Raw genomic sequence first — 21,131 nt, forward strand, 5'->3', positions numbered from 1 at the left:
CTGGATGTCGGACCTATGCACAGCATGTGATTCTAAGCAGATTAACAAACATCAGAAATTTTTATTCATTGTATTAGCCATCAATTTCTTTTGTACTGTAAATTGCTCAAAATGCTATAGGAAGTGTTGTAGTCCTATAGGAGTCTTATACATAAGTAGGAAGTCATTGGCATAGCCCAACCAAAAGCAGCGTTTGTTTGCAGTAAAATTGAGACCCTATTCTTTTTATGGTTTATTACCAGATTTCTGCTAGTGGTTAGTTCAGAAAATTTCAATTTCACATTCAAATGGCCTATTAATATATCATGACCACTTACTTGGACCTTAAACACTTTGAATTTTGCACACAAATGAAATAATACGTCAGAGAGGGCTACATAGTCAATCCAGGATCTTAACTCATTCCTATACTAGGTCGGTCGACTGGGGATATCGCCAGAGACTTGACCATACACATTGTTACTACCCCAGTCAGCACACACTTCCAACCATACCTTCCCATACGCCACCTTCCTGAAATTACATGTAGATTCATTATTATCCCCACCCAAACAATCTGATCGAACAAGGGACTTGAGTTCCAGTCCCCCTACTAGCGTTGCTACCCCTTCAGGAACCCTACTACCCCTTCATGAACTCCTGCCTTGAATGCCTCGATGAAACTACTTACTCTACCAGAAAAACACAATAAATCAGAATGCAGGGGATGCCAATAAATATTTACTAATAGAATTTTCGTAGTTATTTGACCACTTAGCAGTACAATTTCCACTATAAAAGCACCCATTGCATCATAGGAAACTAAATGTCCAACAGATTCAGGGCTATGTTTCATTGTTATACATAGTCCACCCGAAGAGTCTGCACCATTTTGCAATGTTGCCAGTTTTTGCATAATACTGTAACCATCCCAAATAAGATTGCCAATTGCACAAGTTTCCTGTAAAAAGGATTATAGTATGATCTCTTAAAGCATTGCAAAGCTTAATGTCCTGTGTAAGTTTGCCAAAACCTCGAAAATTCCAGGAAGAAATTGTTAGATTATATGTTTCTAAATTAAGCTCTGACACCAAAAATGCCCCCAGGATCAACTCAGACCCACAATTAGGGAGACGTTTTGTTTGCTGGAAGCCAGTACCAATTTTCCTGAATGTTGTGGACGGCCACCTGAGATTATTTGATAAACATACACACCTGGTTATCAACCATGAACCTTGAGGACTTCACACTCGAGCCCACCTCCTCACGTCGCTCGGGTCAACAACCAGACCAGTACTATTTTCATGCAAATCGCCCTTATAAATAACTTGCGACAAGAATGTCCCAATACTAGAAGATATAGGCTGCACAGATATACCATTCAGGTTACAAATGACATTTCAGTGTTCCTGGCCACCCAGTAGACCAGTAGACCGTTCATCAATTCAGATGGATAACATTTCGATAAACACATTTTGTATTCTTTTGCAGACCCTTAAATGGGTCCTTATGTTCACTTTGTTGGGCTTCCTCAATTACCAGATCCCTACCATAACTATTCGAAAAGACAACAGAAGGGTTCAAAGCCAAAAGGGGAGCCCAGGACCTGAAACTCAACACTGAGTGCTTGCTTTGAGCTTCTTTACCAAGACTGAAAGTCGGACATCTACTGCCACCCCAGATCATTGTTTCCTCACCATGGTGTCATCACATTGGATAGCAACTTCACAGCAAGAGTTGCTTAACAAGGCAAGCACTGTTCACAAAAAACTGACAAGCCTTACTCCTAGGAATCTCACTACATTGAGAAGCCATGTTGGTTCCATTAGAGGAACCTATTACCAGAACATTTCCAGCACTATTATCATCGCCAACTCTTTGTTTGCTTCCCAACAGCACATTTCATGAAAATACACTCCTCTGCCACTAAGGCCGCAATCGAGGTGGGCAGGCAATTATGCAAGCTTTGAACTTCCACAGAAGCTTTACCCCTGCCAAAGATGGAAGCATAAAAGGTCAGCTCCAACCCACCAAGGTTTTTTTTCTTTGGCCAAATTCACCACTGCCTTCGTAAGGTGAAGCGAACAGAAGAATTTCTACAGTTCCCCTTTTTCGATTAGCCTTAGACCGTCTCTTCTCCTTCCTTTTCTTTCTATTCTTAGCCACAGCCAGCCCACTAGAGCCAGGAATAGATCTCTTCCTTAGACTGCATATCCTTTTTATTATTTGTCATCTCTACCACATTCAATCTGTCATCCCTCAAGTATTTACCAGAGGCACTCGTATCCCAGTAGCCTCTTTCCCCTTGTCAGATCCAATCAGTGCCGCTTGTGGAATACTATAGGGAGTTAGAGGGCAGTGAATTAATGGAGCCACTAAGTCAGCTAAATTACCCAGGGACTCCAGTTTCATACTTATGTCGCTCAATATAAGAGTATGTGCTCTCACCTCATCTGTTATATTATCATATAGTTCTAACAAAAGCAGAGCTTAGCACTGATATTGAAGGAGCTGACAAATTAATCCCATCTGCCTCGCTCAGCGAGTGATGCATCAGGACACTCGTTCTTTTGCTATTATATTCAGGGGATACAGGATCAGCAGAGAGCAACTCAGCATTGTAGGGGAATCCAAACGAGATGCACCATGAATAGATGAAATTGAGTTTTCTGATAGGAAATTTCTGTGTTGCAACCTTCCCTCAGTTTCCAAATCCATACCAGAGGGTTGACATCCTGTTGCTATTGCCGCCTCAAGTCAACTAATGTCTTTATATGTGAACCATCTACCCCTGTCCGTACCTGGTTCAGCATTCTCGGTCTGAGTTCTGTGCTTGTGCCGGTCTTTGGAAAAAAAATCTGTTATTTTTTGTCTGGCAATCAGGGGCAGAGCCACTGAATCAAAATGGTTACGTTTCTCTGTAACCTTTGTAGAGATTAAGCTAAATAGAAAGACTCCTGCTCCCCAGGTTTGCCCTTAATACACCAACCATTTCCTCCTTGGAGGGACCTAGTCCACGGCCCGGATTATTACCAGGACCAGCATTGGCCACAGGCACTCTTTCATGCCCATTATCTCAAGACTGTACAAGCCTCCCTTCAGCACATCCTGTTGCACTTCGAGTGTCAGATTTCCCCATGTGGATGCTTACTCAAAGAAACATCAACCCTCTCTGATTCAAACTAATGGGGCTGCGCAACAATCCTTGTCATAAAGATCAGTAGATAAGTCACCAATAAACTACAGGGGACAGACTGGCTGCGCAGTCAGTAACCTATTTTACTGCCCAACTCCACAGCTAGAATATATGCACTACAGCACTCGGCAGACTTTATTCATCAACATTTTACTTAGTCACTAAAAGTACTCCACGAAGCTGTCAAGGGATGGCAAAATTCCAATACACAGAGCCCAGCAAAACATGCTCACTCCGCACAACCCAGCGGACCCCAGCAGACCACTTAATCACACCACTTCTCAGCTCGGCTAGTTAGCTTTTAACTTCAGTCAGGAGAGCGCGCTGTTGTGAAACGTCGCCACCAAAAAAGAAAAATAAAGACCGATTCCGGTTTGCTTCTCCTCGTGCAGCCCGGTCCACAGCAGACCCCTTAATCAAACCACTTCTCTGCATAAATTGGCCTCTACTCTCCTTATTTAGTCCATGCCCTACTCCAGCTGTACTCATGAAGTGCAGTATCTGCCAACGCATGGGAATTAATATATTTGCCTCCTAAAAGAGACACCCTTTGCAGTTTTCTTTGCTTTAGTGGCCGACCAATGTAGCGAACAGCAGCAGTGAGAAAACCCAAATGCGATTCATCTGTATTCTATCAGTCCCATGTAAATTGCTCATAAAACAACCCCTGACGTTCCACTGTTTGAAAAAAAGGACCATTGCAGCCCAACCTGCCAGGCTAGGTCCACTCGGTCCCAAAGGCCGATACATACATGTGGGTTCATTATTTTGACCATGCATAGTCTAAATTAATTTGCACATGGCTGGTCTCCTTTTGTAAAAGCATTGCTAAATGGAGAATTGAATGCAACCCAGAGGAAACCCCAGTAGTTAAACCGTGTTGGCTCAAGCATTGCCACCCCTCTGTCTTTTTCAATAAGTATGACATTCACAACACCAAATCACAGAAACTCTGAGGCAGTTACAACTGCTAATGGACATTTCATTCAAGGGATCCGATTTCCCCATGCCACCTCAAGGGGTAGCAGGTTTCGTTGCAATACATCTGCAAATAACTGCAGCTGTTTGGAAAACTTTTCTGGGCACCAAACCAATCAGGCTTGCTGTTTTACAACTGGTCAATCTGGTTGCCCCTTACTAAAATGTGCAGACATTTGGTGGGTATGCAAACAACAATTTGCAAATTGGGGCCATGAAAAAATCACTCTAGGTACACAACAAATATGGGTACAACTTAGATATCACCAACAGGGGTGTGGAAACTTTTGGCCAGATTTGAAACAAACCAATAGACCACCAAACAGACAAGACTCATGAATCAGAACAGACTCAAAGACATTTCAGAGGTTTGGCGCAAATCCATCCAGTCTGGTCTGCGTGCAAGACTAACTTTTGCCATATTTGATTAACTTCAAGTTTTGGGACGATTTGAACAGTGCCAAAGCTGTAGGCATTATAACAAGGGCTCTTGTTATGGCATGCCCAATTTAACCATACCTATAAGGTCGCAATCACGACTTTGTAAAACCAAAGGTGATTTTCTGGACTTTACCTCTCTGGAGACATCAGTCAATGAAAGAAACCCCCACACTAGGAGCCTTTAACATTAGTTGCCTTAAATGTATTTGCTTCTAGATAAACCTTATGATACCTTTTGAAAATACTGACATAATGTCACAGTTGTGGTCTGATATCCACTTGTTAGTTTTCTACACGGGTTTAGGATCACCATGTGGAACATACCTGAATTGTCTTTCCATTCTTGGCTCTGACCACATCACCTGGCTTGTTCGCTCTACCGTTGGGCATATTTTCACAAAGTGGAGCCAGACCTAAAGATGAGAGGAAGAGGTACAGGGAAAGAATCAATGGAAGAAAACAGACAGAAATTCAGTTACACCACTGACTAATTATTCCAGCATATTAGTTGTGGGACATTCCCCAACATCAATTTTTGCAGATTTTAGGTCACATTTATTATACCTACTTCAAACATGTAATTATTTCTAACAAACTATTTAGAACACCTCCAGAAAATCTGTTTTACAGACTGATAAACTGCAAGAAGATAGTCCGAAATACTGACAGATAAACGATTAAAGCATTTTGTCTAAATTGTATCTATGGGAGTATGAAGTGCAAAAATAGCTGAAAAGCAACAACACAGTACAAAGGGGACACACTCAAGGGATACACATAGGGTACAAGAGTGGCAGAGGAGCTGGGATCTGTAGTGCGAGAACAAGAAAGGGAAGCAGGGTGGGGCGGATTCATGGAGCAATTAGTGAATGGGGCGAGATTTTTTGAAGATTACGGTTCAGGTCCTTCATTAAGTGTAGGATTGAGAGGGGCAGTCGTATTGTCGTTGGTGACTTCCCATCTATTATGACGCTGCTGTAACATTCTATTTACATTGAGTTTTCACAATGGCTGCTTACAAACACGGGTGAACAGGGAACTGTCCAGGTGTAGGGTACATGCTTTCCATCGCCTTGATCTTTGCTTCACCTTCAGGTTAATTCCAATGTTCATTAGCAACCCTTTCAACCCGGGCTGAATTTATAAACCTAACTAAAAGAATTGAGTTGGGCAAATGTACAAGCGACTATTTAGAATAATTATTGTGTTTTTTAACAGGGCATACACCAGCTTAGTTACAGCTCTGATTATAGATATTTTGTGGTGTCATGTGACAGATCATCGCTGGGAATACTGAAAAATTGAGAAATTAGTGGATGTTGCCTAAGATTGTTAAAAACAAACAAAAGGGTGTCACCCCAATAATCTTGCGCAGCCCTAACGTGAATTTATAGGTACACAGATCTACGGCATCAATGCCGTCTAGAGAGAACCATTGTCCAAAATGTGATTGACAATAAAGTCAAAGATGCAAATGCTTGATGTAGAAGTTTATAATGAAACGAAGAACAGAAATGCCGACACGTGTTTCAACCCTGAACAACGGGTCCTTTTCAAGGCAGAGCTGGTCATAATGGCACACAAAAGTCACAAAGTGTGGCAAGCACATGATATATACAAGGTGAAAAGTTCTAAGGGTTATTTCTATTTTGCTGGCCTGAACTTTAAGAATCAACGTTCGTGTCAAGGAATAATAGCCTTGAAAAAAAACACAGAAAGATGGATCTTCAGAGAGTTTGAAAACCGAGATCACATTCGGCAGAAAGGAGGATTGCACTCTCAAGTCACCTTCTCTTTGTAAAAAAATAAATAGGAAGTTAAAAGGACACAGAAGCCTTACCTGTGCTTTTAGTATATGGTGTGCCGCGGGGGCTTATCTGTCACCCTCATTATATAATGTTTTTTCGGTTCCCTTTTTTAATATATTGGAAAAAAAAAATGGTGTGGCTTTTACCAATTAAGCGGATGACACAATGTGTCATCCCGTTATCTGGTATATTAGACGGCCCGTGGTAGTGTAGTTATGGTTAAGTTGCTAAACCCATAGGCTTATTACTTCGCTCTGCGCTGAGGAATCGTCACCAAACTTTGCAAAAATAGTATATGGCCGGCTCTGAATTATTTCGCCAAGTTGGGTGAGGTTTCGTGTGGGGGGGGGCAAAGTTATAGGGGAGATCCTGAATGGGGAAAAACTTTGCGCATTGCTAGAGGCCGAACGGCTAGACAGATTATCTCCAAATTTGCGGCAGGATCGGGGGCTTGGGTCAGAAAGCATGCTTTTGTGTGTTTGGTGGAAATCCGACGATTACTTTTGTTGTAAGGAAAACTGAAATTTATGTCTCAAAAAATTTGTGATATCTGGTCTGCTCCGCAGACACATTTCCCCGTTTGCTCCGCAGACAGAAGTGTCATTGGCTTGCGGTACGGTGTGCTGTCGGAGAAGATTGGACGCAGCCAGTGGAGAGAAGCGTGCAGTGCATCAACATTTTTTGGCAAACGCTGCATTGGTGTATCGGAGGACAAGGGCTGGCGTAAGGGTCTGGAAAATATACCGTATGCCATGTGTTGGCGACAAGAAGGGAGGGAAAGAGTGGGGGAGTGCGAATCGGTTCATGTGACATATGTAAATAGGTGGAAAAAGACGGAGAAGTGCCTGCAGTATTCGTGCGTATTGTGCCAATTTGCAGGTACCTACACAGGAGAGTACTTCGTGTGGTCATTGGAGGCAGCTGTCTTAATGGCCCGATAGCTTGTGCCGCAACCTGTTTGAGGCAACCTCTTTCCGTGGTCAGTGGTGGCAGGTGAATTTCAGAAGGGGAGTGAATTGCACATGACATAGGTTGGGTGGGAGCGCAGGTGGCTGTGCTCTGTGGATGGATTGCGCTAGTTGGGCACATGGTGGCATGCATGAGTGCATGAAGTTGCGGAGGGTCTGTTGAAGGATTAGAGTATTGGGTGCATGGCCGAAGGTGGTAGCCGTAGGGAATGCACTCAAGAGCCTAGGGCTTCAGCACACCCACCGAAGCAATGCATGTCTGACTTTGCATACTGTAGAGGGTGGTGCTTACATAATGTGCTGTGTGCAGATTGGTTGGAGTACGGCCAATGTTGCGACCAGTATGTGGGTAGGTTGGCAGTGACAATACTTTGTGAATGGAAGTGGGTACGCCCATACTATGTGAATGAAAGTGCACAGGGGTGCAGGAGACAGTGTTTTCTTTGTACATTATGGTAACTGTTGCAATTTTTTCCTGCATAGCTCCATGGCGGTGCGCAGGTTGGGTAGGAGTTCTGGTGGGGTGGTAGTGGTGTGTATGTGGATTGTCGTAGTTGGTGACATTACGTTGCAGTGGGTGTGTTCAAGGCCATGCACTCAAGAGCCTAGGACTTGAGCACGCCCACAGCAGTAATGCATTTTTGACTGTGCATTACTTAGAGGTTCGTGACTTGTACAGAATTGTTGTGGAGCACATTTCAGACACAATACAGCAGCAGAAGTGAGCTGGCATGCGTGTATGTTTGGTTTCGCAGGCAAAGTCACTGTTAGAAAATGGTAATGTTTTTCATGTGTGGTTGGAGATGGTGCAATGAAAGGTCAGTGTGGGCACTGGGTGCAGTCTTTGTATATTGTCAGTATGGAAGAGGTTATGGTTGAAGTGCAGCTTATATGTGCTTGTTTACTCTGCTGTGCGCAGATTTATTTAAGTAGGCCCAATTTTGTGGAGAAGTTGTGCTTAGGTTGCCAGTGACAATACTTTGTGAATGGCAGTGGATAGGGGTGGTGCAGGCAGTGGTATGTTTGTGGATTCTGCTAATTGTGACACGTTTTTGTGAATGGGTGTTTTATGGTGTGGGAGAGTTGGGTAGAAATGACGCTACGTATGTTACGTTTGTGCATAATGTTAGCTGCCCACATGATTGCATGCTTGGATTCATAGTGTTGTAGTGGGTGTTGGCAAGGGCTGCACTATTGTGTGAATGGCTAAATGTGTGCTGGGTGCGCCTCAGCATCTTTGTGGATGCTGCAATCGTGCATTCTTTAGCAGAAGTTTCAGGTGGAGAGGTGAGTGTTGAACAGTAAATATGGAGTGGTGAACAGAAATGATAGTGTGCAATGCAGAGGTTTTGTATGCGATTGCTGCATTTGTGTTTGACAGCTCCCAATGAGGCAGTGCTGCAAAAATGCCAGTGCAAAGGGAAGTAGTATTGTGTCTGCTTTACTGGCCTGTGGCCCACGCTGTAGCTGGGAAAGCGCACATGCCACATTATGAGCATGGTGACTATGCAAATGGAATTGTGGGAAATGGGCAATTATGTATTTAGGGTGTGGCTGACAGGAAGGGGCGGTACAATTTTTTCCCAATACTGTGTCGTGAGGTTGGTAGAGATGGAGAGATGCACAGTGCTTATTGTCGGTAATATCTTTGTGCGCCATCTGCACAGGTATTGTGTGCAAAGAGGCATTGCTAGTAATTTTGGGTTGGAAGGAGTGGACGCTTACTGGAGCTGTCAGTATGACTACAGTTTCGGCAGCATGGTTCACCTTTGCAGATATGTGGCCTCCGTCACGGACGTTGACTGTCGTGGTGCACTATGGAAGTCTACATTTGGGGTACATGTCATGTGGACGTTTAATCCGTCACCTGAAGAGGTTGTTGAGTCCAGTGATGCAGATTTTTCCTACTGCCAAGGTCGTTTTCTCATGCATAACACCAAGAGGAGTATGGGCCCATGTCAGTGTAATTTGTCCCCAGCCAGAGGTCGGAAGGTGTGTGATCAACAGAAGCATGTGTGAATTTATGCAGACTGCTGGCATGTTCTCCACCCACTGAGATCTGAGGTCGCAAAATATACAGTGGTTCCGTAGAAATTGCATTTATTTGAGCCCCATTGGCAATGTAGTCTTCTTTTGCAGTGTGCAACAAGCATTGAGTAGAATGTGGTAAAAAATGCGAGGAGAGGCAAACAGAAACGCATATAAAGAGAAAAACAAAAAGGTTGCTCACACACAAATTAAAAATAAATACCCTTTCTGCAGCTACGATGGAAGACCCAATCCCCTACCCTGCTTCATATTGCTTCCCCCGCAACCCCACCCCCTTCACTATCACGAAAAGGTAGCCGATTCTGTGATACTTTCAGGATTACACGTGCCACATCCTGGGTGGCTATGTGCATGTATGTGGAAGGAGAAATCCTGCATATTTGTACTGAATTTTGCAGTTGACGTGCGTTGGAATGGCACGACACTTGTACTGTGAATGTGTAACGGTACATTTGAAGTGTTGTACAGGAGTGACCGTGTTGGATGATGGCGGCTTGGATGCGGGTGTGCCTATTTACGTGTAACCCAATGAGGTAGTGCTACAGAGAAGATCGTGGAAAGGGAAGAAGGACTGCTCCAGTTTTACAGGGGTGCGGCCCTCACAGTACTTTGGGAAGCGCACGTGCCACAATCTGCCCTTCTCATCATGTTGCCCAATTGACATGGCACTGTGGGGATTATCCCATCAGGTACTGTGGGTGTGGTTCACAGGAAGGGGCGATCAAACTGTTGTTCATTATACTCTGCGTACTGAGGGCAGCTGACATGGTGAAACGCATTGTGTTGACTGTAGGTGATCCCTTTGTCATAGATCTGCACAACTATGCCCTGGAAAGACACTTTGACAGCAATTTCGGTTTGGAAGGAGTGGACGCATTGTGGAACGCTGTGTATGAGTGCTGTTTCGCCAAAATGCATGCACTTTGCAAAGACCTGGCCACTTTTGCTGCAGTCGATGTTATCGTCATCCACTACGGCGGCATGTATATGGTTTACGTGGATTGCTTACATTTGTTCCGTCGACTGAGGAGATTGCTGGATGTCGTGAAGACGCTTTTTCTGACTGCCAAAGTGCTTTTCTGAGCCATAATACCACAAAGAGTATGGGCCACTGCTCATGGGTGTTGTTCCGAGCCAGACGCAGGAAGGTGTCTCATCAACAGAAGCATGTACACTTTTTTGTCTGCTCGTGGAATGTTCATCTGCAACAATGACCTCAATAGTTGTGGAAATGCAGAATTTTTGCAAGAAAATTGCATTTTGTTGTCACCTTTTGGCAATGCAGTTTTGTTTGCTTGTCTACAGGATTTGCTGAAGAGTTTACTGTAATAATGTGAGCACAAAAAAAAATACAAAATGAAATAAAAACCAAAAAAAAGGTGTTTCTCTAGAAGCATCTACAAAAAAAAAAGCTCTTTTCAGGGCGGCCCCTAACAACAAACTCCCCCCCTACCCTGGTTGCAATTCGTTCACCCATGCCCGCATACAGCACAAAAGCCACATCCGGGGATTTTCAGGATGGCGCTAATGGAAATGGGACTGTGGAGGCAGAGGGATTGTGCAATACCGTTTATGGGCATGGTGTGTACGCAGAGGACTTGATACTGTTACTTGGGGAGCTCTTCAATGTTATTGGTGGATGCGTGTGGAACCTTTTAACAGAACGCAATTACGTCGTGCTGGAAAGAAGAAGGTAGAAAGGGAAGAAGGAATGTTTCTGCTTTATTGGGGCAGAGCCCTCGCCGTCCTTCGGCAAAACGCATGTGCACATACGCCAGTTTTCTGCACGCTACCCATGACATTGGGACAGTGGGGACTATCGCCTGCGGGTGTGAGTCACAGGAAGGGCCGCTCATAATTTTTTACATTACTGTGCGCACTGAGCCGGACTGACATGGTTGCAATTACTTGAAAACGCAATGTAGCACATCCCATTTGGTCCAACATCACTTACATGCCAAACCTATATGGCCTGCTACTGCGGAGCAGCTCCGGGGTGTGGCTTTTTGTAGGGCTGCTGTGAGAACTTGCACCTGGAAAACAGGCCTACATTGTTCAAAAACCTACATACAACGCATATTCTGGTGCGTTTGTAAGAGTGTACTTTCTGAAAACACTGCCTATGTTCCTAAACACTGTACTTTGCCACTGTGCATGGGTCCGGATCGTGTCACCGAATAAGGGGCCCACGTTTGGGTGCGGTCACATGGTGACATCGCCACTGCTCTCCTTTCTAACTGCTGTCCACAGGACACGTTTTGGGTGGAACACGTGCGCATGTGCATACCGTTGCCGCTTCTGTACTGAATAATAGGGTGCCACACGTGTGCCGAGCATTTTGGGACACGCTGGCTGTTTACAGGGTATAGCAATTGGGATGTTTATCTGTATAGGTACCTGTAGGCCATGGGTTAGCGCCTAATTAATGTTCGTTCGCATATGCTGCACAGTGGCGGTGTTACCAGGACACAAGGGAACAGATACACATGCGTGCACTTGCACAACAACCAAATGTCCCCTCCGATACGTAATCGTAGGTGGAGGACAACATGCAGACATGCGGAGCGTGCTGGCTTCGTACAGAGTTCTCCATTGTCATTGTTGATAGGCCGGGCAGCCTCGGTGTGCGTTGGACACCCATTTCTTCATTAATTGCGGTCATTCCAACGAGGACTGCATTTCAACAAAAAAACAATATCACATATACACTTAACCTTTCACTTATTAACGTTTACTTGTACACATTCATACAAACCATTAGGAAAGGGAAGGGGTAGCATAAGTGAATACTTATTGTGAGGAATTGTGGATTTTGTCAAGTAGGTTGTGAGGGGAGGAACACATTGAGGTATCACCATAAAGTCTCCCATCACACGGATTTTGAGGGGATGGTGCCCTTTGACATGGGGAAGGGACACAGATGCAGGTATGCTAGTGCTGTTTCATTTTGTCATTAATACGCCCTTGTACGCAAGCTTTCAGGCAGCACAATTGTTCACCCATTTTTCCACTTTGCCTTCCAGTATGTCCTTTTTGCTATGCACAGTTTCTTTCCTTTGCTATGGCCGTATGCTGTTCTGGAAGGGTTGGCGCTTGTGCTGCCTTGCTTTCCTTTCCTATATGTTCTCTCAGAAAAGAAAATGTGTTTGGTGTACATATAGCAATATATATTACATAATGTACGCTTCACAGTACTGTGCGTACCAATGGGGTTTGTAGTGTGAGTGATTTGCGTCATGAGGGGAATTCCAGCCACTGTAAGGTGCTTGCCAGCCAACAAATGAAACATTATGCTTCTCTACTATTGTTTACTGCAGCACCTATGCAATTAGTAGACAAACTTCAGTGTGCTTACCACATTGTAGCGACGGTCTGGTCTTGGTACTTTCCAGTCCGTACTCTCTGAAAACACGTTGTTAAATGGAGGTCATGGTTAAGTTACACTACTAAAAAACTATCGCCTTTACAGAAAACACTATCCTAAAGCAACGTTCTGGTTACAGTGCCCTACTAAAAACCTATGAAATTCACTAACAGAAAACGTTGTTAAAGGGCTGTTATGGTTAAGTTGCACTAGCAAAAACCTATGAAATTCAATGGAAAAATGTACAGGTAAAACCGGAAATACCCCGAAATTCGCAGTCAACCGTCACCGTCAAAGTGTATAACCTCAAACAGACATGGAGTGGATAGTAGTAGGGACTGAGAATAAAAAAAGTTAGGCCCAGACTATAATTGCTTTTCAGTAGCAGGGTGTGATATTGTACAAAAAAAGAAAGTAAAAACGTTAGGGATCATTTTAGATCCGAAGCTGAACATGCAAGCTCAAGTAAGCAATTTGGTTTCATCATCAGCCTATTATATAAAACCGTTAGCACATCTTGGGCCACATATCTCTCAAGCTAATTCGGAGACGGTAGCCAGGGCTATTGTTGGGTAAAAAAACACACTACTATAGCAGCCTCTTAGTGGGAATTTCAAAATTAGAATGTAATAGTCTCCAAAATACTCCGAATAGTGCAGTGAGAGTCATCACCAGACTCAAATGGAGAGATCATATTTCCGATGCAAGGCGTAATTTGCACTGGCTCCCTGTTGAGGCAAGGATTCATTATCGTTTATTACTGATCACCCATCGAACCGAATCGTATCGAACTCTGGAGCTGGACGGAGCATAGCCCCAGAGCATCGGCCACCTTAGCCATTAAGATGCTGAAAGGCAGCCTGAGGCTTACCTGGGTGGGAGCTGGTAAGGTGTTCTGGCAGGTCCAGCAAGTCCTCACCTCCCCTGTAAAATGCCTCCGCGAAATCCCTCGCCTCTATAGAACCTATGGGCTCCAGCCCAAAAGGAACCTGGTAGCCTTCCTTGTCGTACATGTCATGCATCTTAGACATCAAGGCGTCCCTTAGGAGTGGGATATGTTGCTGCAGATTCTAAGACGGCAGTCAGGGCCAATGAATTTGCACGTGTGGTGGCTGTGCTACCCAAGGGCGGAGCCTTGCGGTGGCGAGAAACCTCGCTCTCCTTCTGGACCAGGCCTGAGTCCTATGGCATGCAGGAGTGGTCTTCTGATGGTACCCTTCTGTGGCAGAAGACGCAGTGGGATTCTCTGGTGCTGCAGCCAAAATAGACGGCGCAGCTGCCTGCGCCAGAGCCACTGGCACCTTGGCGAAGATATAAAGCATCTCAGGCAGAAGCTCTCCCATTCCTTTGGTGTGGAGGAACGGGTTGGAAAAGGCACCCGTGCCGGCCATTCAGGGGAACCCTTAGAGCAGCGCCTCTTTCTTTGAGGAGGAAGAAGAGTGGCAATTAGAGGACTCATTCCGGGAGCATGACCTCTTGCTGCTTCTCCACTCATGGAGCTGTCCGATGTTCGGAGCGTGGATCTGCGCTGTGCGACCTTGACAGAGGCTGCGGAACCTTGCCCTTGTGGATGAACGTGAAAATCTTTGCTGCCCGTTCTTGTAGGGCCTGGACTGACATGACACGCAATACTGGGTGTCGTGGTCCTCGCTCAAGCAATACAAGCATTTCCGATGCATATCAGAGACCGCCACCTGCTGGCTGCAATGCGCACACAACTTGAAACCGGAGGACTTCAATGGATTCAGCATGGCATCCCCCACGAAAAAAGAAGCTTGACGAGCGTGTGTTGCGCCGCTACATGCACTGTCCCCGACAACGTCAATCTGGCACAGGTTGCGTAGATGCGTCGGATGGAGCCATGTTGCACCCCCTGTCGGTGGAAAAGTTTCCAGCGAACAGCTGAGCTGGTATAGGGATATCATAGGTGAGGAATGGATGGGAGGAAATAATCTATTACAAATACGGGTCTGGTGGATTATGTGGTAACAAAACCCACTTGGGAAGCCCAATTATAAGGGACTAGTCTTAGAAATGTACAACACAACTTGGGTAAAGATCCTTGCATGATTTGCCACTAGGAAAAATATGTTCTTCGTTCTGCATCTGTATGGCACAGTCTTTACATTTTCTCAAACTTTGACTGTTGGTCCACCAGTCTGACATTAACTTTAGGGCTTCTCAACGGTGTATTCACTGAAGTATGCTCTAGCACCCTGGATTGCAAGGCTACGGGTTACACCATTTACTTGTACTTGACACAGAGGAGACATTTTTGGTTATACCATTTTATTAAAATAAATGGGGTTGGAAAATGCCTCACTATCCCTATTCTAGGAGGAATTTCCCTACCTCAAACCAAAACTATGGAGTCTGTCCAGTGTCAAGATGTCCAAACAAAAGATCCGTCCTGTGTCCGTAATCCTATTCTGGCCCTCATTCTAAACTCTGAAGGTGCAAAAGGGGGTTGTTTCTGGACTTTTTCCAGTGCTCAAATGTACAAGTTCAAAATAAAAAGTTCCAATTCAACAGAAAGTCCTGAACAATGCTCTTCTTCCCAATGATTAGCTTTCTTCCCTAGGTTCCATATATTAACTTTCACTGGTTCAACACTTGTGGGGAATTGGCTCCCTTCCCCAAGCTTTCTCTTCCTTTAATACTTAACAGTTCTGTTAGAACACTTTACTATCACAACCTTCATTTACTATAAATGCTTGCCAGGTCTTTGTCATATGGGTTATTGTTTCCTCCCCTGATGGGGTTCAATAACCCATTAGCAATTGGCGTTAAAAACACTATGGCTTCTTTAATGACATAGAAATTCTCCTGCTCGCAGCATTCTCAAGAAGCATTTTCCTTTATTTAACCACCTAGTAACCCAATCGTTTCTTCTAGGTTCACCGGTTATTTCGGTTGTTGCTGTACAGCAACCTTTATTTCCCAACAGCCTGGTGACCCTACTTTCTTCCCAGGGCTTACTGGTTGTCTGTTGTGTTTCTTTGTTCCTCTTTGCGTGTGCTTCCTCCAGCGCTCCAGTCTTGTGGCGTCGGTTTTCATGATGCGCGGCTCCCACAGCTTTCTCTAAGCCGTCGATCACCTGCACCTTGGCATCTCAGTTCCTGTGTGGGGTTCGCCTTCCCAACTTCTGCCACGGTGTACCTCCCTTCAACACGGGGATCAGCAAGCTTCCGATTTGCAAGGTGATCAAGCGTCTGCAGCTTTCCTCTCTCCTGCCTGCTAACAGCTGCGATCAGCCCGTATTTAAACTTTGCGGTCTGTTTACACATTTACCAACAACTAGATAGCAGTGTTTGCTGCCTGGTCTTTGTAATTATCATTACTCTGTCACTCTTCTTCGTGTCAGTTGTTTTGTAATTGGTTTCTGAATGACTTGGGGGAGTGGATACTGAGAATCCCAGGGAGTGATCTTCACTACTACCTGCCTCTTCCTGGTCCCACCCAACAGTTTGCTTTCCTAAAGGGAGTTTGGGATTTAAACACCCTGGCTTCATACAGAGGTGGGGGATAAGTTTGACTGTATGCCATTAAGGCATGACGGACCGAGGAGACCTCCCGGAAAGGAAAAGGAGGGCATGTGATTTCCTCCAAGGATATCATCGAGTCTCCCCGAGAGTCACCTCCCCCAAGGTGGTCCTCCCTCATATAGGCACCCCCAGTGTCAGGATTAGGTAGCGGATGCCGTCCACTGGACACATGGGGGAGGCTAAGCCAGGGAAAGGAGTGATGAAATCCTCAGATTCATCACAATCCCCAGTAGAAAGTAAAGGGCAAAGTGTGAAATTGCAACACCTGCAACCAGCACGTGCGACACATACCTGTCTCTCACAAATGGCTTTCTGCTCCTACCGTCAGCTGTTGGAGTTGGCACTGCACCAGAGAGCAATGATCCGATTAGCATTCTCCCAGTGGGGTCATTAGAGCGTAATTGCACAGGGCAGAGCAGGGTTGGAGGGAAGTCAGACCAACAGAAGTAGTTGTAGGGTTCTGACAACAGAATTTAACGATGATTGTAGTAGAGATCAGGCTAGGGATACAAGAGGGCTTCACACAGAAGTACTGGGCTTAAGGGACGGATGGTCTGGAATCCAGTTCTGGGATACAGGTTGACGTACAAATATTTCCACGCAAAATAAAAGACAAACAGCCCCTTCTAGAAAAAGATTGTTATTCAAACTCAGAATGATAATTGCAATTTTAGTCTATTCTCTAAATCACCTCGGTACACAGTAGGAAATGTACTCAAGGACACAGAAGAGAAAAAAGGAGGGGTAGTCAGACTGTATGAAAACAGCCAAAAGACTGAATCAAAGAGTAATGACATCCACAATGTGGTACTTAGTATAGGTGATTGGTTCAAGAAAAGATATTGTCAGGCTTAGTCAGACAAGGTTAAGCTTTTGCACCCTATCATTAATGTGTTACTGCCATATACATGACTTTTCACATAACACAGAAAAATATACAAGATCATTTTATGACATGGATCTAAAACAATTTGTTAAACTTTATCTAACCAATCCTCAGGTTTCAGCTTAATGCACCATTCCATGAATTGGTAAGCTCAAGGGCTCTCGGTTCAATCGATAAAAATATCTTTTGCACCGTGTACCATTAAGGACAATGGCAGCTGCAGATATAATGCTCTTTTAGGGGAAAGGGGACTGGGAACAAAAATACTGTAACAGAGTCTGTTAATGAAGTGTGTGTAATCACGGAAGAGCATGGATCTCACACCCACTTGCCGAATGACTAAAACTGCATCAAACTTTGGGAAGAGAAGGAAAAGGAAAAGATGGGATTATATGTAGCATCCGGACTAAGCACTTACAACTGGCAGTTCAATTGGAAGAAGAGAGCAGTAGAGAAAATGCCCTCAAACTAGAAACACCTAGTAGATCACCTTAAAAGTAAACTAGTGTTGGGGGCGTGGCCACCATCACCGTCAATGCAGACGTTCTGCTGATGGCCTCCGCATGCAGCTCATGTTATAAGCAATTTCCTGGCGCTTCTCACCTCTCACTTTCACCCGCTCGGCCAGAACAATGCAGGGGGAAGGTCCAAGGGACAGCTGCTGCGATGCAGACTCTGGGATCTCAACGGCACGAGGAGGAGTGCTGAAGCTGCGAAGGGCCCCAGGCCGCAGTGGAAGATATCCAAAATGGCACTGATGAGCCCCTTACAGCCACAGTGTCCCACAACTAATAACAGCCTCACTGGACAACACTGAGGGGCCCGCTCCACAGGAGGCATGGCTCAGATCCTGGTGAGCAGAGAGCCCACTCCTCTTTTCCTGCATCAGGCACCTCCTCCCGGGGACGCTGCAGCTCAGCGGATTCCACAGAGGCTGAGCTCTCAGTCTAGGAGCTCAGATTGCCTGGACCTAGCGTTGGCTCCACTTTAGCCCACCTAACCTGATTGCATTGAATATTGGATTGCCAAAAAGAGTTCTATGGGCTGCAGTTTCTGGAATGAAGTAAGGACCTCTCCCTCCCCCACCCCTACCACATTAAAAGTGGATTCTGCTTCCTGCACGCTGGGGAAGCCCTGTGGGAAATGAACAAAAGCATATTCCCCAACTTGGGGCATACTTGCTGGGGATCGTCACTCAGCCTCCACCATTGCAGCGTTGGACTCTGCAATCATTTGGACCTGGAAACTCTCCAAGGCAACAACTTGCTGGTTGGAATTTAGGGTGAGCAGCACATATCAATCGGATTCAACATCTGCCGGGCGGGGGAGCCACTGTAGTGGGAGTGAAAATGTCCAAGCAATCAAAATCCCAAAAGAACGCAGACATTTCCATGATGCTAGTGTCATCAGACAAAGGAAAGAAAGACCTGGTGAAATATCCATCTCAGACCCATGAGCGTCTTACTGATCAGCTGGCCACCAAAGAAGATATTCTAGTCTTCATGCTGGATATCAAATCCAAGTTCCGGAATTATATGTCTGAGATATCCACAAAACTGGAGAGATTAGATCAGAGAGTGGTGGAGGTGGAGCAAAGAGTGGGGGAAACAGAGGACCATGTACTGGAGCATTCGACCAAACTGACGGACATGCAGCAAAAGATCCACATTTTAGAAAGAATGAGTGATATGTTGGAGCACAAACAGGAAGACATGGAGAACCGGGCCCGAAGGAACAACTTGTGCATTCGAGGAGGGCCTTCATCGGTCCTGGATCAAGCTTTGGGTGAATATGAAGATTATTTTTTTCACACCCTTGCCGCATCTCGACAAATTAATGCTCCTACTTGACCGCATCCAAAGATTGCGCACTCGCAGAGGTGCAACTCCTTTCCCAATGTTATCACTCAGATCCATTTCTATACTACCGAGGAAGAAATGTTGGCAGTGGGCCGCACCCAAGAGGAACTAACGTTTCAGGGCTCTCCTCTACAGATCTTTCAAAACTTAGCAACTGTCACAATCCAAAAACTGAAAGCTCTGCAGCTACTGACTATTTTTGGGGAATCGGAACATAAAATATCAATGGTTATTTCCTACTGCTTTACAGTTTATGTTTAAGGAAACTCTCTACACCTCTCTTGCTTGGAAGATGCAGAAGGGATTTTGAGCTCCTATTCACCAAACAGAGAGGAGGGCTCCTTGCTTGAGGTCACGGAAGAAGGTGAGAACAAGATGCCAAAAATGCAGCAGTCCACCTGGTCAAGAGCCCATGAAGGTCGTAATACAGGAAAACTCCTGCTACCAACTTCAATCATGGTTTTCACTCACAGGAAGTTTCCCACCATGAGAGGTAAATTAGTACCAAACATCGAAGAAGCGTCACGCAATTTGGAATTAGCAATGGGCAACATGCAGCACATGCCCGATCTCAAGTGCAAGTCACCGAGGATCCTTGGGGTGATTCACGCTTTATTTTTTAGTTCCTTTTTTGTGGTTCGAATTTTGTTTCAGTTGGTTTGTTCAGTTAAAACCCCGGAACATGGTCTCGGATCATTTATAATTCTGGATGGCGACTGAATACCATTTAACCTCCACCCCCTTCCCCGCGACAGAAGAAGAAATCACAAGAGACTCTCCATTATCTATCACAACTTGGGCTTTGTGTCACTGAATGTGAAAGGCTTGAACTCCCCAGTAAAAAGTCTGTCTTGCTGAAAGACTTAGAAGGGTCAGTAATCTTTTTACAAGCAGCTCATCTTCTTCCTCTGGACTATACTCATTTACGGAGTAGAGACTTCCCTAAACAATTTTTGACCTCTAGCGGCACTAAAGCAGGGGCAGGCGAACAGCGATTCTGCTGGCGAAAGACACCCAATTTGACAAACTGGAAATTATATGAGGCCCGGGAGGCTGATATATTGGAGTAAAGTGTATGTTGTTGGGGCAGTTTTACTCTCTAGTCTTGATTTATGCTCCCAATAAAGAAAAGGTCTGATTTTTCGAAGCGCTAGAGGCAACTGTTGAGGTGAATCTCTTCCATTTCATATTACATGTAATTAGCCTTAGTAGTAATAGAATTATTGCTGCGTGATGTTCTACACCTTTTGCATTGTGATGTGTAATTCTATCTTGGAGTGTTTTTCTTTACTGTGTGTTCCATAGAGGTCAGTTGGAGCCTGCCTTTCAAGGGGGTGCCTGCTGTCTCTGAGGTCCTTACTCAAAAAAGTATTATCAAGCTTTCGTCTAGTCTGGACATCCCTACTTAACATTGGCGATGAGTATGGTCACAAAGGACCCACCGTGAGGCTGTCTGGAGCTTTCTGCCCTCCGGTCTGCTCTGCGTCGGCGGCGCCCAACCTCTGTAGGGTGTGAAGAAAGGGAAGAGCAAAATGAAAATGTACTGTGAGAGAAACCAAGTGTGAGTAGAGGTTCTAATGTACATAGCAGTTTGAACACAAGTTCTGAACAGACCTCTCAGATTAATTGATTATTATCTTGGCTGATCTGCCACCATTTAAAGGGAGGAGATGGGTTGAGGTGGAACTCTTTCATTTCATATTACATGTAATTAGCCTTAGTAGTAATAGAATTATTGCTGCATGATGTTCTACACCTTTTGCATTGTGATGATGTGTAATTCTATCTTGGAGTGTTTTTCTTTACTGTGTGTTCCATAGAGGTCAGTTGGAGCCTGCCTTTCAAGGGGGTGCCTGCTGTCTCTGAGGTCCTTACTCAAAGTATTATCAAGCTTTTGTCTAGTCTGGACATCCCTACTTAACAGCAATACTCTTCCCCTTTTTGGAGGGCCATATCGTTACTGGGGGGGGCTTTAACAGGGTCCCGGACCCCAAATAAAAAACGCATGACCACTCTATGAAGGATTTCAATATTGCTTTGAGTATTCTCAATTTTTTT

At 44.9% G+C, this 21,131-nt stretch overlaps 1 protein-coding gene across 1 annotated transcript in view; it reads right to left on the reverse strand.

Annotated features, from left to right (window-relative positions):
* LAP3 (leucine aminopeptidase 3) overlaps window positions 1-21,131 on the reverse strand; it is a 518,160-nt gene that overhangs the window by 102,614 nt on the left and 394,415 nt on the right. Inside the window, exon 9 of the mRNA XM_069631910.1 lies at window positions 4,919-5,007. Within this exon, the coding sequence (XP_069488011.1) occupies window positions 4,919-5,007 (89 nt within the window). The remainder of the gene's footprint in view (window positions 1-4,918; window positions 5,008-21,131) is intronic.

The sequence above is a fragment of the Ambystoma mexicanum genome, chromosome 6q (genome assembly GCF_040938575.1).
Source record: "Ambystoma mexicanum isolate Mex_15411 chromosome 6q, UKY_AmexF1_1, whole genome shotgun sequence".
NCBI classification, from domain to species: Eukaryota; Metazoa; Chordata; class Amphibia; order Caudata; family Ambystomatidae; genus Ambystoma; species Ambystoma mexicanum.